Source organism: Corvus moneduloides, chromosome 11 (genome assembly GCF_009650955.1).
Source record: "Corvus moneduloides isolate bCorMon1 chromosome 11, bCorMon1.pri, whole genome shotgun sequence".
Lineage (NCBI taxonomy): Eukaryota > Metazoa > Chordata > Aves > Passeriformes > Corvidae > Corvus > Corvus moneduloides.
This window is the reverse complement of record NC_045486.1, coordinates 20,063,941-20,079,493: the sequence shown is the minus strand read 5'-3', so window position 1 is coordinate 20,079,493 and position 15,553 is coordinate 20,063,941. Positions and strand designations below refer to the sequence as shown.

Below are 15,553 nucleotides of genomic sequence, written 5' to 3'. Positions count from 1 at the left end.
TGCCGCCGGGCCGGGGGTGCCCCGGGCGGTGACCGATCCCCGCTCGGTGCCGCCGGGCCGGGGGTGCCCCGGGCAGTGACCGATCCCCGCTCGGTGCCGCCGGGCCGGGGGTGCCCCGGGCGGTGACCGATCCCCGCTCGGTGCCGCCGGGCCGGGGGTGCCCCGGGCGGTGACCGATCCCCGCTCGGACCCGCCGAGCCCGGCCCGGGGCGGTGCCGGGGGCGGTGCCGGGGCGGTGCCGGGGCGGTACCGGGGCGGTGCGGGGCGGAGCGGGGCGGTACCGGGGCGGAGCGGGGCGGGCCCGGCGCGGTGCCGGGCGGCGGGCGCTGCGCAGAGCCGGCTGCCCTCGGCCGCGGGCGGAGGCCGGAGCACACCCCGCCATGCCCGGAGTGGCCGCGCTGGGCGCCGGCCCCGACCCCGAGGAGAGCTACGACTTCCTCTTCAAGCTGGTGCTGATCGGGGACGCCAGCGTGGGCAAGACCTGCCTGGTGCAGCGCTTCAAGACCGGGGCCTTCGCCGAGCGCCAGGGCAGCACCATCGGCGTGGACTTCACCATGAAGAGCCTGGAGATCCAGGGCAAGCGGGTGAAGGTGAGCGGCGCGGCCCCGGGCCCGGCGGGGCTCGCTCCGGCCCGGCCCCGGCGCTCCGAGCCGCGCTCGCAGCGAGGGCCGGCGGCCGGCGCGGTGCCCCGGGGTGCTCCGGGCGGAGACCCGGCTGCCCGGAGCCGCTCCCCGAACGGGCCGGGAGGGACCGAGCGCATCCATCGCCGGGCTGGCTGCGGCGGGAGCGGCTGCGTAGCCGGATCCGCCAAAAGCCCGCTGCAAACGCGCCCGGGGACACGCTGAGCCTGCCTTGCGCTGCAGCAGCAGCAGCACCCCTCTTTCCTCAGGCTTCTGGCCGTGGTCTGTTTACAAGCCAGAAGAAAGCTCAGCTGGGCTGTCGCGTTTCCAGAAAGGGATGTGGAACTGGCAGATTGAGAGAAGGTTCTTAAATTAGGCATGTTATTATCTTAAGACACTGTTTACAGGGTGTCACAGGAAGTGCTGTTTTTACAGTTCTTCTTTATAGAACCAATGAACTCTAAATTTGACATCTGCTTTTCTTATGCTGGAGGGAATCAGCTGACTGTCGGGGTTAGAAAGAGTCTAGGACATGTACCCAGTGGATGTTTGCTCAGATTCGTAGTGGCACAGATTCCCTACAACTGTGCTCACCCTCTGAGCACAGAAGTGCAAGTAAACTGTGGGGAGAAAATGTTTAAAGCATTTAAACATGCGGTTTATAAGGGGCTGCGGGGATAAATCCCATCACCAGCCCCTCCAGGACAGGGTCGTACAACTATCCTTACCCACAGTGAGACTAAAGAGCACTTAATCCAGTCACTGCCTGGAGAAAGATGACGGAATTGTAAAGCTCTTGGTGACACACAAATACAGCAATTGCAGTTAAGTTTTGGCCTGTGTTTACCAAAGTAGGTGTCAAAGTCCTCTGTTGTTTTTTTTCTTAAGAATGAACTTTGGTGGGCATAATATTAAGGTGAGAAAGTTGCAGAAAATGGAAGAAATGAAGGCTCACATTTCTTAGGAAAAGAGAGGGATGAGCAGTTCCACACCTAGCAACAGTGTTTATTTTCTTGGTAGTATCACACCTTCTCCTATCGCGTCTGGCTGGGGCTGAGGAGCTGAAAAGGAAACTCGGGTTTTCTGTTTGAGCTGTCAGTGCCTCTTCCACACTTTCTGGCAAGTGAGGAGTGGGGGTTCTCCTTTAAGGTCGAAACCCGCCTCCATTTAAATGCCGCGCACATAGAAAGTGACAAACGTGTCTGTTCCTGGTGCCAGGGGTCTCAGCCAGGGACTTGAGGAGCAGGGGAGGAGTACCCCAGGAAATCAGCCCAACTTCCTAGGTGTGCTTTTTCATATTGCCAGTACTCACACCCGAATATCCCTGGATCAGGAGGCAGTCTGTAACAAAACCTGTGTGTTATTTCTCAGTACTTCATGAAGAACAAGTAAGAAAATGCAAGGTCTTGAAGCTTTCTTTTTCTTTGGGTTGTTCTGTACTTCCACTTAGAAGAAAATTAGGAATGCACATGCTGAAGAAGAGTATTTTGAGCATTACTTTAGGGAAATTAATCCAACATTGTTGCTGATTTACCTTACAGATACTTTTGTCAGCTGCTGAGGCAGGGACACAGCTTGAATATGAAAACTTTTGCTTGGAGGGTTTTTTTTGTTTGGTCTGTTAAGGTGCAGGGGGTGTGTGAAGTCTAAATCAGACTTTTCCAGTTGGATTGAGATTTCAGAGCAGTCCATCTAATCTGGGTTAGGTTTGCTCAGCCTGCTACTGGAAACAGGAAATAAGGAAGCATTTTCTTACACTTTTTTGAGCTCCCTTACACACACTACGTGCACTACTTGCCTTACAAAAGCAGGCCAGGTAATTGTCTGCTGCTTTGATTTCATTAGGGGTTTATGCTACTCAAGACACTACTGTTTTCTATTTAGCAAGTGGTGCAGAAATGAGAAAATTCCTGTTTTTATAACGTTTTAGAAGCTCATCTTCAGAAGTTTCTTCAAAACAAAGTGTCTACCAAAAAAAGAACCAAGGAGCTCTTGGACACTACTTGTTCCACATCCCCAGTGGCCTAAGCTTCATTTTTAGTCTGGCTGAGGGTAGTGCTGCAACCCAACACCACTTATTTTGAGATTGAAACAAACAGTTTAAGGTTAAATGTGTTAGTGCCCCTTTCTGCTTCAGACTTCAGACGTTCCCGTTCCAGTTACATAATGCTGCTGAAACATTTGGAGCCCAAGGATTTTAGGTCTCACTTTCTTTTGATGTGTGTTTTTGGATAAGGGAAAAGATGCATGTTGGAATTCTGACGGTTAAGGTTCTGCAAATAACTTTTTTTTCTTAAATTATTTATGAAACTTGTGGTTTTCCTTGCACCTTGAAGCTGTATTCTTCCAGGCATCTCACGTGGTATTCCATACACTGCTGCTTCATCAGCTACTGAAGATGACTAAACTTACAGAGATATTAGTGCTGGAGAAAGGAGCTGTTCTGGACAGTCCTGACAACTGAAGCTTTCTCTTCAGAAATAAAGCAGTTTGCTGGTTCGAAAGGTTCCCCAGAGTGTGCTCACCCTGACTTGCAGAGATTTACCACTTCCAGGGAGGAAGAGTGTGTACTCTTGGCTGTGCCATCCAGACTTCTGCTCAAGACCTCCAGCTGCAGTGGGATGCATTGTCCAGGGGGATATGCAAGGGCCATGGGCTGTTGGAGATGTTGGAGCTGAACTGCTGCTGCCATGGAGCCAGGCAGGGCTTTGGCAGATCTCACACCCTGGGGTCCAGTGGAACCTCAAAGTACCTCTGGTGACCACCTTGATTTTCATCACAAAGGCCAGTTCTGGCCAGCATATATCCAGAATTTCCCCATCAGCTTTGTGAAATGTCTGCAGTCTGTGTACATTTAAAGAAATGTTCTAGCATACGCTGTTTAGCTGGTTGAAGTTGTGGCATACTGCTTCCTCTAAAAGACATCCTTCTTAGCTGGCTAAATCCTGGAGTACAGACTGCAGTGCCCAGAAGTTGGTCTTGTTAATCACTCAAAAGTGTTTAAAAGTGGTGTTAATCACTTAATGCATAGTGATTAAAGTCCTATTGATAAAATAATAACTTGTTCTTTGAGTGATAGAAAAAAAACTGGCAAACAGAACAAAGATGTTTTATAACTGTTATGTCACTGTAAGAAAAGATATTTATAAAGTCCTGGAACCAAGATTTTACATAATGATAGGCAAGGACATTCCTAAGTCCACGTCCATAAATCATGGTTAGTAGTAACAAAAGTCTTTTTCTTTCGATGAATTGCCTCCTGTGAGCTGATTAATTGTCTTTAATGTCTACTTTATGCTGTCATTTTGTAGTGTTTTACATAAAGTATTTTTTCCTCTATGTCTTAGTTTTTCTCTCTCAGTATAATGTTCAGAAAGTAGCAGAAGAACAGTTGAAAACACGTTCCTTTTATAACAAATACTTCTTTCTGTGCTGTTGCACTTCTTCGTTTACAAGCTTTTTCAGCCCATATGTTATCAAGATTATTGGCTTTGATTCAGGCCTCATGGCTGCAAACTGTATTCCTTTCAGAATGGCCCAAAATATAATGTGTCATGATCTGGCCAAATTGCAAGTAATACAAAGCTGTGACTTGTTAACTCTCTTGTCTCCTGACTGGGGGTTTAGTAACACTGCTACACAAATACAAGCAGAGCTATTGGAAGCAATATTCTTTGATATCCAGAGGAAAGTGTAGCTCTCTGTCAACTCCTTTGACACTCATAACCTGGAGCAAACGGGAATACTGCATTCCCATCAAAGAGGGATTCCTCATTCTCTGAAAGTGGTGTAGGGAAACATTTGAACGGAGCAGTTTATCCCTACTGGTCTGTGTATGAATTATCACTTGAAGTTGAAATACCCTGCCACAGAGATGTTGCTTTTGGCAAAAACTGCGTGGATTAAGTTGCAAGACCGTTTCAATAAATGTTTTTAGGAGCAAGTGGTGTGATTTGCCAGCCTACAGAAGTGTATATTATTGTTTGCCCTTTGAGATGACAGGATTCAGACACAGTTGGTCAAGATTCATTTAGCATAGTCTTTAGGTCCAGGATTTCACTACTGGGAAATCTTATGGAGGTTGTTATATTGCTGCAAAAGTGGCATTTCCATTTTTGTAAAGGAAGGTGCCAGCTGTAGGATGCACTTAGTCGTTATTTATGCTGCTCCACAAGCGAAAGTACACCCGAACTCCTGTGATACTTTAGGAGAAGCAGGAAAGTACTTAATAAATTATGTAGGAAGGAAGGGAGGGAGAAATTATTTAATGTGTCTTGTGGCCATCTGTTAAGCATTAACCTTTGATAAACAATGTGTTTATCAATGCAAGAAGAAGCCACATTTGATAATGGTCACTGACGGTGCTCTTTGGCCAACCTGTCACTCACCATCTTCAACATTTTGTCTATTTCTGTAGTTCAAAATCTGCTTCTGAGCAGACATCCCAGAATGATCTTCCAGAGAACCTCCATGAATTTTACCACCTTCTGTTTTCCTCCTTACATCCTGTTGAAACACTCCTTGTTTCAGTTTTTTTTCTGGTGTCTCTCACTGCCCTTTATGTGCCACCACGAAGAGCGTGGCTGTCCAAAAAATTCAAAGCTAAGAGCAGATCAAAATAACCAGCTTTTGTAAGGAAATGGGTATTCAGTAGTGAAACAATTAGCTCAAGAGAGGTGGCTCCTTGCCTTTGTTCCCTTTGGCTGTTCTGTCATATTTCTCCTGAGCAATGAGTGTTTATTCCCTGTTCTTTATCCTGGCCTCTTGTTCCTAGCAGTGGTCCCCCTGCAGGCCTGCCACCAACCTCTGATTTCATAGGTGTTTTTAATGAATGATCTCAAATGAATTCAGCACAATTCTCCAGCAATCCTGACTTCTCTCTCTCTTTCTTACTCCGAAGGAGGTGCCAAAGTAATTAGAAAACCAGGAACTGCTTTAAAAGGTTACTGAGTGACAGACGTGGCTACTACCATCATGTGATTTACAAAGCTGAAGCACTCAAATCAAGGAAATAAATAATTAAGAACTTTGTGTCATTTACAACATACATGTTACACTTGTACAAAAGAATACATGAGCTTATCTTTTTTAGTAGCCCATGGCTAGTACAGTCCTTTTGGTATTTAACTTTTAACTTACACTGAGGGACTTTGGAAGGAGAAATACTAAGACTACGTTTTTTTTCCAAAGAGTTTTCAATTGTTATTTCTTGTCAAGGCTTATATGCTTGTAAATATAGTTTAACAGAAATACTATATAAAACTTTTACTATGCAATAGTTGGTTAAAGTTATAGTTGTGACTGGTATTTTTACATAGTTGTCATGGTTCTTTTTCAGTAGAATTCTGTGAAATTTATCTCTGTACACAGGCTGGAGGAAATAGTATTTACTTAGGATCAGAAGTGATATTTTTGTAATTTCTTCAATTATATTTTTAACCATGTGTCAGACTGATTCATGTTATATGGAAATATTTTTCTTAGAATTTTCCAAAGATGCTGTCAAGCAAACCAGGTGTATTTTTCCTTTAGAAATACAACTTGCTTTACGTTAAGTAATCTGGTGCAGGATTTGCTTGCTTTGTCCTTGCTGACAGAATTGCTATAGCTTGGCTTCCTCAAGTCATTAACCCATGGCAGCATTAACTGACTTTGCCTGAAACAGGGGGCACTCCCCTGGCTCCTGCTGCCCCCAGAAGTGATGGAGCAGTGACAAATGTGTGTACATGCTGGTGCACATGTCTGCAAAAAAAGTGTTTAGGGTCTAACGCGTACTGGAGCCTCAGTAATGGAAGCAAAGCACCACAAACTGGAGATGGTGTGAAAAGCTGAATGACTCGGAGTCCTTGCACAGGAGGAGGGATAAGAAGGGGAACACGAGCTTGCAGTGCTTACCTGGAGGATGTGTGCTGGGAGGAAGAGTCCTGCTTGAGCTCCTGAGAAGGTCTGACCTGTGCCCTGTGCTGTTCCCAGCAGGACACTGAGGGCTTCAGCCACGTTGTACATTCAGTGCTGCGAACACAGACACAAGTGTTTGAGTAAAACATGTCGGGGAGTGCTCTGAGATCCTGCTGATGACATTTTGAGGTTGTTCTGTCAGTACTGAGAGGCTGTAGAAATTAGGAAGGACCCAAGAAAGGCAAATGTTGTACTCATCTTCAGAGAGCACAACAAATCCAGGGAGCTGCAGGCTGGTCAGACACATTTTTGTCCCTGGGAAAACCATGGAGCAATTCTTTCTGGAAGTAGTAGGTTCTGAGCCCACTCTGAGCAGCCAGTTGGCTTTGCCACCTCCCAAAATCTGTCCTAACCTCAAGGATTCTGTGATTCTCTGGAATGTATTGGTACAGGGGGTCTCAAAATCCACCACAGAGCACATGGCCCAGGACAGGCTTGCTCAGTCACTCTGCACTTTTATTTACACCACTTGAAAAGTGTAAGTGAAAACAGTTTTATTTTTTAATTAAAACGTTTCTTATTTGTCTGTATGCACAGAATCCCTCAGGCCCTTCCTAAGAGCTGACTAATCATCATTAGCCTTTTCTTGCACTTGACCTAATCAAGCATTGAGATTTAAAACTACGTAACAAACACAAAGGTCTAGTGGGAGACTCAAGTACAGAGATCATCCATAAACCTGCCCCGAATTTCCTTGCCTCTGGTAATTGCTGTTGACTGCTCTGAACCATTATCTGTTCCATTAATAATCATTGCTTTGTGGTTTTCTGAGTCCATTACAGTCCTTTCCCCTTCTCTGAGAAAACTCTTACCAGAACTGAGAAGTACTTTTTCATTGGATTGATTCCTTTTAAGCTGTGTGTATATCATCTGGGATCTAAATGCTTGCTTAGCACAGGAAATGAGATCTTATCAGCACAGCCTTTCCCAAAGTGAAATTTGCTGCTCAAAAATGCAGCGGAGTCAGAAGATACAAACAAAACACTAATGTGCAAAAGAAATAACAGGGAAAACGATTCTATATTGTTTGGTGCAAAATACCACTGGCACATTGTATTAAGCTGTTGACAACACTTTAAAATAAGGAGGTTCAGAGAGAGAGGAAACCATAAATAAAAGGTCCATACTATGGGAGGATTAAAAACACCAGAAGGATTTGCTTGTGTCCTGTTTCAGTGGAGGTGCAGAACATAAGGAATGGCACAAAAAGACAGGCACTGGTCTCTCATTTATCATTTGGCGACAGAGAAGTGAAAGTGCAACAGAGTATAAATGTATGAAATTAAATTCTATAGGTTCATTGTGACTTTATATTGAAGCCAAGAGCTTTGAAAGATTCAAAAAGGATTAGAGATTTATATGGAGGATGAGAACAATGGATGGTAGTTTAGATTAAAAGATCCTGGAATATAAGGCATAGTGTTCCAGGACATTAGACAACCTATAAAGCAAGAGGATTTACAAAGAAATTCCCTATGAGCAGGATATTGTGTTTGTCCGCTCTGAGTTATTGGGTTTCTTCCTCTGGAACATCTAGTACTGGGAACTCAAACTCTGACACCAAACCCAGAATTCTTATGCTGCTGGATTTAGGCAAAAGTATGTGAGCCAAGCATTTCTTCTTCCTGCCCAGATGTAATGTCTATTTTACCACCCAGAAAAGGACAGGTGATTAGACTTACCAGATCCTTGACTGACTTTGTTGAAACCTGGGATTGCTGGCATTTTGTTTACATGCTCTTTTGTCTGTATTCTTTTAATTGTCTCGTATTTCCTTCTAAAACAGAATCAGTGCTCTCAGATTATGTGGCCACATCCTGCTCCCTTTGTTCCTGCCCCTGGAGCAGAGCTGGCAAAGCCACGTCAGTGCCACAGGTGATGTGGTAGTGAAAACCCACCTGCAGTTTCAGTGACACACCAGGTGACCTTGGCTGCAGGCTGGCATCTTGTTCCACTGGCTCTGCTGCAGAGGGTGACAAAGGGCGAGGGCTGGGCACACAGGAGGATCTCAAAATCTGCCACAGAAGGAGCTCGCTGGCAGGAAACCAGTGAGATACAAACTTGCAGCAGCCAAGTTCTCAGCACAGATTACATGTATATGTGTATAAATATATATGTTTATATCCAGGTTCTCAAGGATATAGTCTCATCCTTAGATCATGAACAAAAGACTAGATAACCACGGGGCTGGAGTGTACTGCATATACAGGAGCTTTGGATCAAGGCTCTTGGATCACACCCTCTCTCTTGGTTGAGGAGAGCTGCTCCTGGTCTCACTCTGTGCTGTTTTCCTTCAGCTGCAGATCTGGGACACGGCTGGCCAGGAGAGGTTCCGGACCATCACGCAGAGTTACTATCGCAGCGCCAACGGGGCCATCCTGGCCTACGACATCAGCAAGAGAGGCTCCTTCCTGTCCATCCCTCGCTGGATCGAGGATGTCAGGAAGTATGCTGGCTCCAACATAGTGCAGTTACTGATCGGTGAGTTAGAAATGGCAGTGCTTGTTTAGTATGGCCACAGCTTTGGGTTTGGGATTGGGTTTGGGTTGAAGTTCAGGTGTCTGCAATGGACCTGACTGGAAGCCTTACCAAAAGCGCTGGTTCACCAAAGCAGGAATGTTCTGCTTTGGTTGGCTTCTGTTAAGAAGTAGACAGCTTCAAGTCCTTTGCATCTCCCTTAGTGGAGAAGTGGGATGCCCAGGATTTCCCAGTCCTGAGGCACAGCTGCTGTGGAGTATTTCAATATAAAGATCTTCAGGTTTCCAGGGCCCAGGGAGGCTCCATCATAGCAAACGGATGTGTTTTGGTGAGTTGGAACACACACATGCTACAGCAGACAAGGAATTGTGGAAGGACTTTGGGGCAATCAGGATCTGTCACTTCTTTGCTAGAAGTTCTGCTTTCCAGCCCAAGTGTTTTGGACTCAGATGTGGCTCTTGGGGCCTGTAGAGCTGCTAATACAACAGCAGTACCACTGTAGATTTCCCTGGGAACCAGCAGACAGCTGCTGTTTTCATGGAATGGTTTTAACTTTAATTTCTAGCCCATTCTCTTCTGTTAGGGTCTACAGCCACCACTCCTCAGTTACTTTTTCTGTTCTTTATGGGTAATACAGAAATACAGGTTGGAAAGGGCTGGGGAGATTATCCAGTCCAACCTCCTGCTCGGAGCAAGGCCAGAGTCAGGTTGGTCAGGGCCTTTTCAGTCACATTTTGAAAATGTACAGAATGGGAATTCTGCAGCTTCCTTGGGCAGCCCGAGAACCTCCTGCCAAGCACCTCCTGTGGCATAAACAGCCATTGTGAATTGCTCTGTTGTTTCCTTTTCTTCCAGGGAACAAGTCTGACCTAAGTGACCTTAGAGAGGTTCAGCTGGAAGAAGCTCAGAGCCTGGCTGAACACTATGACAATATCATCTGTGCCATAGAGACCTCTGCCAAGGACTCCAGCAACGTGGAGGAGGCCTTTGTGAAGATGGCTACGGAGCTCATGATGAGGCATGGAGGGCCCATGTTCAGTGAGAAGAACACTGACAGCATCAGGCTTGACAGCAAAGCCCTTGTAGAAGGCTGGGGGTGTGGTTGCTGATAAGAGCTAGGTGATACCCCTAACTTTACTGGAATTTAGACGGTGCTTCACCCTAATGCTGAGTAGCATGGTAGCCATATTCTCCTCCTCCTCCTGTGAAACCAGCAATTTTGTAGAAGTTAGACACAATCCTGTTTGCTTTGGTGTCTTATTTTTAAAAAGGGGCTTTTGAGAGGTAGTCCTAAAAGTCAAACCCTCTGAGAAACTTACTCAACGTTTGTCCCCACCATTTTATTTTCTGTAACCTTCATACGAGTTACAAGAACGGAGGAAATGACTTTGAACTTGGTATTTTGGGGTGGGAAGACATTTGGTTGGGGAAGAGACTGATGCAAACCCAAAGGTCTGTAAGCATTTTTAGCATGGAACTGCTGGCAGAGGAGGTCACTTTTGGAACAGGCAATCTTGATAGTGTCTCTTCAAATCCTGAGCACTCCACTAGTGACCAGAAAGTGACAGTGTCTTTGGTAAAGCTATTTCAAGGGCCGTAATAGCCAAGGTTTTGATTACAGGACCAAATAGCAGTCACCTGTCCTAGGCCATGTGGATTGCTAGTTACTACTGGGACAGGCCCAGGTGGGGGGAGCTTCTCTCAGGTTTTGTTATCATTTGAAGTTAGTATTTTAGCAGAAAGCAAAACCAGCCTGAGCACTACCACGGGATTTGCTGTCAGGCAGGATTAGACCAGGGCAGTGATTTAAAACAGCCTTGAGGAGAGGGTGGATGCATTTCATTTGCTATTGTTTGCACAGTGATAACTCCTTTTTCCAGGTGGAAGTATCACTGAGATTTTGCCCTCAGGTCTCATCATTTCATTCCACAAGTCAAGACCTGCACCACTGGAAACAAACTGGAGAAACCTTGAACTGACTGTAGCCAAGATCTCTTGCCATGTGCCTAATGGTCAAACACAGGGTTCATTCTGGCCATCCATTTGATGTTATGTTACCAGAGTGCATAAGGGGCATAAGTGGATTTGATTTTTTTATTGGTTTTGTTTTTTAAACCACCTCCTTAAATACTACATGGGCATATAATGGGGAAGAAGACCTCAGAACAGCTGAGAACTGCTTGCATTGCAACTTCTTGGTTGTAAGAAACAAGTGTCTTTTTGAGTGATTCCCTCCCAGCTTTGTACCCAAATGTTTCCCTCTCCCTATCACAAGTTATCTGTTGCTTTTCATTTCTTGAAAACATTCAGCAGGAAAAATCTTCCATAGTTGATCAAAAGTCTACATTAAGTAAAGTAGATTTCAGAATCCAGCTCCATCCAGTTCTTTCAGATGCAGCTCTGTGGGGTATCTTGTAGATGCAGCTGAGGTACTGATGGCAGCAGTCCTCTGCATTTACACTCTCAGGCACCTTACAGAAGTGGATTTGCAAAGAGAGCAGGAGCAGCAATATCTCTAACTCTGCAGATAAAGCAAATGTGTTCAGGGATGGCAAGTGGTTTCTGCAATCCTGACAATTTGAAGGAGCTTACTTTGAAAAAGCACTCATTCAAAGTGAAGTCACTCATCTCTTTGAAAAATCCAGATCAAAAAGGACTTGAATTGTTTTGCTACTAGGGCTGCACCAGTTTAGTCATCCAACATATCCAGTGTCATAAAAATTAGGAAGATTTAGGAAAGGGCTAATGGATACTAATTTTTTAATACTATTCATCTTCCTGTAGCAAATATTAAACCATTCTCTGCTCTTTCTGTTTTTTAAACTGTGAGGTAGATAACTGAGGAATAATGTATGCTTTGTAGCCTGTCTGCTTCTACCTAAGGGGTTAGCTTTCAAATTTTATAGTTGTGAGAATGAAAAGGCCTTAAATTTTTCAACTAGTACAGTTTTCACAATTCTAATGTTTTCTACAGAAGGGCAGGCTGAGCTGCAGTACTTGGTAGTGGTTTTGGATAGTTTTCCAGGATATTCCCAGCTCTCCTACATCCAGAGATAACAGGCAGTAAATGTCCAGCTAGACACTGAAAATGAGAGTTGTCCAAACCTCAGAGCTGTTGGCGTATTCCCTATATTCTGCTCTCAGGAGAAACTGTGAAGACAGTCCAAGCTAAAAGTCAGTCCTGGTGACTGCTTTTCCTGCTGGTGAGATGGTCCTTAAGGTACAGAATATTTGCAAGCATTTGACTTTCTCTCATGACACGTGGCAGTTTACATGTGGAGGTCATGGTTCTGCTTGAACAGGGACCCCCAGATGAGCTCAGCCTCCCTCTACCTGCAGGATTAGTGCCAAATTATTTAATGCTGACAAGAATTCACATGCGTTTAAGAGCAGTGTTGCTACTACTCAGACTGAAATCCATGGTTTACATAGTAACTCATCTTAAAACTGGAACAAGAAGCAAAATGAACATAAATCCTGCTTCCAGTGCAGCCAGTGAATGATTGTGTTTTTACAGTAGATGGAGAACTGAGGAGTTACTGATCCATTTGCTTAGTTGTGAGTTTTGTTTAGTAAATAAGTAGAATTAGACCAGGCACTACACTTTTCATTACAATTTGCCTGGATGTACCTCTTAAACTAGGCTTGAAGGGTGAGGCTCTGTCTGCAGGTCAGTCTGCTTCAGTCAGAAAATGTGCAATTCAGCAGCAGTGATTTGTTTGCTGTACTTTAAATGAAGGCACCGATTCCAATTAGTTTTCATTTGCTGCAGAAAACTGGAACTATGGCTTTAAATCAGTTTTGTCTTTTAACTCTTGGCTCTTCTGTGTTGTAACAAGTGTAGTACAAGTTTGCATGCCCTGCTGACTGAACAAAAGGGAACAAAGCAATAGCCTGAAGACCTGGTTTATCTTTTAGGTTAGCAGCAGATGTGAGTGATGGTGCTTGGGCTGTCAGTAGTTAAAGTTTATTTTGATTACCAAACCCTGCCTTTGTTCACTGGCAGTAACACAGTCCTCACTAGGCTGGGAGCTTCTTGACCAGAAATAAACAGTAAATGTGGAGCTTTTCACTGCCCTGCTGAAGACTTTATTAAACCTGTGACTCACACACAGCTGTGGAATTCAGGCATTAGGAAGATTGTTGGTTTAACTCCATTAATCCTATTGAAACCAAAAGGATACCTGGGTGAAGAGAGTGAGGAGCAATAAACCTGTGATTTACGGGTAAAAACCTGACTTTCAGCTCTCAGGGTACAAATGGGCACTGATGTACATCGAGTGAATAATTCAGTAGTGCTTGTTCAGAGTTCACAGCATAAACATTTGCCAAGAAACCTGTTCACTGCCAGTTGAACATTAACAAGGCCATGGTGCAGTAATTGCTTTTAAGCAGATCCCCTTGGCTGATCATGTATTTGCATTAGTATTTATCATTTATTTTTGGCAGTGCCAAAGTGTGCAAAAATATTACAAAAGCACAGAAGGGGACATTGAGCTCTGCCTTGTGACACTTGGGAGTGGAATGCAGAGGCAAATACTGAAATGAAATCATCAGCAGAATGTGGTTCCCAGGAGCTTGGCCTTTGTTACCCTTTGTATTGATTTTGCTTTAAGCTAGTTTTATCTCCAGTTTCTCATCCAGTCCATCATCACGGATGGAACTTGTACAAATATCTGTAATTATGTAAATATAAAGCCAAATAAATGTCAGCCCAGAAACCTGCTGACGTTTGCTTTGCAAAACAAAATTTTGAGAAAAGTCCTAAGAACAGAGGAGAAGTCCTGATGATTTTCTTACTCTCACTTTACCGGAAAGCAAGCTTTTCTAATGTCTCTTTAATGACACATTCTAAAACTAAATGAAGCCCAGCTAATACCACTGACAGATTTCCTATTAGCTAATACTGGTAGATTTCCAAGAACTTCACCACAAGTGGAGCTATTGCTTGTTTTGGGTGCCTAGAGGATCTCATGTGAAAACCAGGATATGGCAGATTGTCCTTTGGGCATGGCATGCAAACTTGTCTTGAAAACTTGAAGACTTTTAAAAGTGAGCCGAGAGCTGGATTTTCAGAGACATGAAAGCTGCAAACAGATGCCTCCCAATGTCTTCAAAAGCATCTCGGTACCATTGCAAATGAAGCACAAAACTTGTATGGAAGTGGTTTTGCACTGAAGGGAAATAGTTACCAGAGGAAAAAAAATCATTAATGTGAAAGGCAGAGCATCCTGATTATTCTGCATTTTTCATGTTCATTTCCTATTTCAATGCTGTGCATAAGTAAGATTTTTCCCTTTATAAATGATACTAAAATAGATAAAGTGTGAAAAGTAGTTTGATACTTGACAAAATAAATGCTTTCTTGGGAGAGTGATAATACTGATGAGGAGAATAACTTTGCTAATAGGGTTTGGTGGTGTAGTATCAGGGATTCCCCATAGGGTTGTGTTGGAATGGTGTGACACACAAACCATTCCCAAAACAGGGCAAGCCAGTGGGGGACAGCAGCCCCTGTCCTGCCTGCCAGACAGGAAATAGAAGCAGGCATGTACTGAGCAGAAGTTCTTTGTAACTGTTTTTAAAGATTTCTATTTTATAAGTCTGTAAGGAGAGATGATTTCTGATAGTCAGATATGCTCTGTGCTGTCAGCCAGCTTTTCCCTCTTCTGTGCCTCACTCGCTGAGATCTGACAGGTAAAAACCCCACAACTCCAGAGAGCAGGGAGCATCCCAGCCAGTCTGGCTCACACACACCTGTTGGGGGGAAGGTACAAATCTCTAATTCATATTGAATTCATTCACACTGCATTCCAAAATTACTTGAGGGGTTTGGATGATAACAGTGTTAAAATGGTTCTGCATTTTCTAGGACAAATCTGTTGCTTTTCAAGGTTTCTTCGAGAGATGCAGGCTGTACATTTCTAATCATCAGTAACTGTTTTGCTTTTAAACTTTCTTATCACGATACTGACTAAATGGTTTGGAATTTGAGGAGACAAGGGAGCAAGCTTGCATACTACGGTAATTTTTTATACTTTACCTTCATCTATTTATGAATTTATTATGAAAAGTATTTTTAAACATGAAACCTGCTTTTGTCGTGAATTTTAGCAAAGTAGTGGATACATTGTACTGTGTATCATTAAAAAGGTTTAATTAAACATTTGGCAATTAATACCTTTTGTTGTTATTTTGTGCATGTACCTTGTGGTGGTATATGATCAGAAACAAAATCAAGTTTTAAGAAATTATGTATCCTGTCCTACAGTGATGTATGGTCAACTTTTACACAAGATATGACCTAATGTACTCTTAATTAAACAAATGGTGCTGAACTAACTTCCTCTTACCCTTCCAACTGTCCCTCACTTCCAGAAATGCATGCACTTTCTATTGTTTCCAGTTAGTAAACTCTCCAGCAGAGCTGTCTGGGAGATTAAAAATGAAAACCAAACTGCTCAGTGTTGGAGAAGTGCAAATAACTTTTTCAGTGC

The 15,553-nt window shown here is 44.0% G+C and overlaps 1 protein-coding gene across 1 annotated transcript; it reads left to right on the top strand.

Annotated features, from left to right (window-relative positions):
- Window positions 1-322: 322 nt before the first annotated feature.
- Window positions 323-15,234, top strand: RAB43 (RAB43, member RAS oncogene family). The gene is made up of 3 exons (XM_032120778.1): window positions 323-590; window positions 8,876-9,059; window positions 9,912-15,234. Exons 1-3 carry the CDS (start codon window positions 381-383, stop codon window positions 10,163-10,165), a joined length of 648 nt encoding a protein of 215 aa, XP_031976669.1. The 5' UTR covers window positions 323-380; the 3' UTR covers window positions 10,166-15,234.
- Window positions 15,235-15,553: the final 319 nt, after the last annotated feature.

What these genes read in the sequence shown, in the direction of transcription:
- RAB43 (XM_032120778.1), top strand. Translation starts at nt 381, where the DNA reads ATGCCCGGAGTGGCCGCGCTGGGCGCCGGCCCCGACCCCGAGGAGAGC. An exon ending in TCCAGGGCAAGCGGGTGAAG is followed by an intron (nt 591 to 8,875) that starts GTGAGCGGCGCG and finishes GTTTTCCTTCAG; the next exon opens with CTGCAGATCTGGGACACGGC. An exon ending in CATAGTGCAGTTACTGATCG is followed by an intron (nt 9,060 to 9,911) that starts GTGAGTTAGAAA and finishes CTTTTCTTCCAG; the next exon opens with GGAACAAGTCTGACCTAAGT.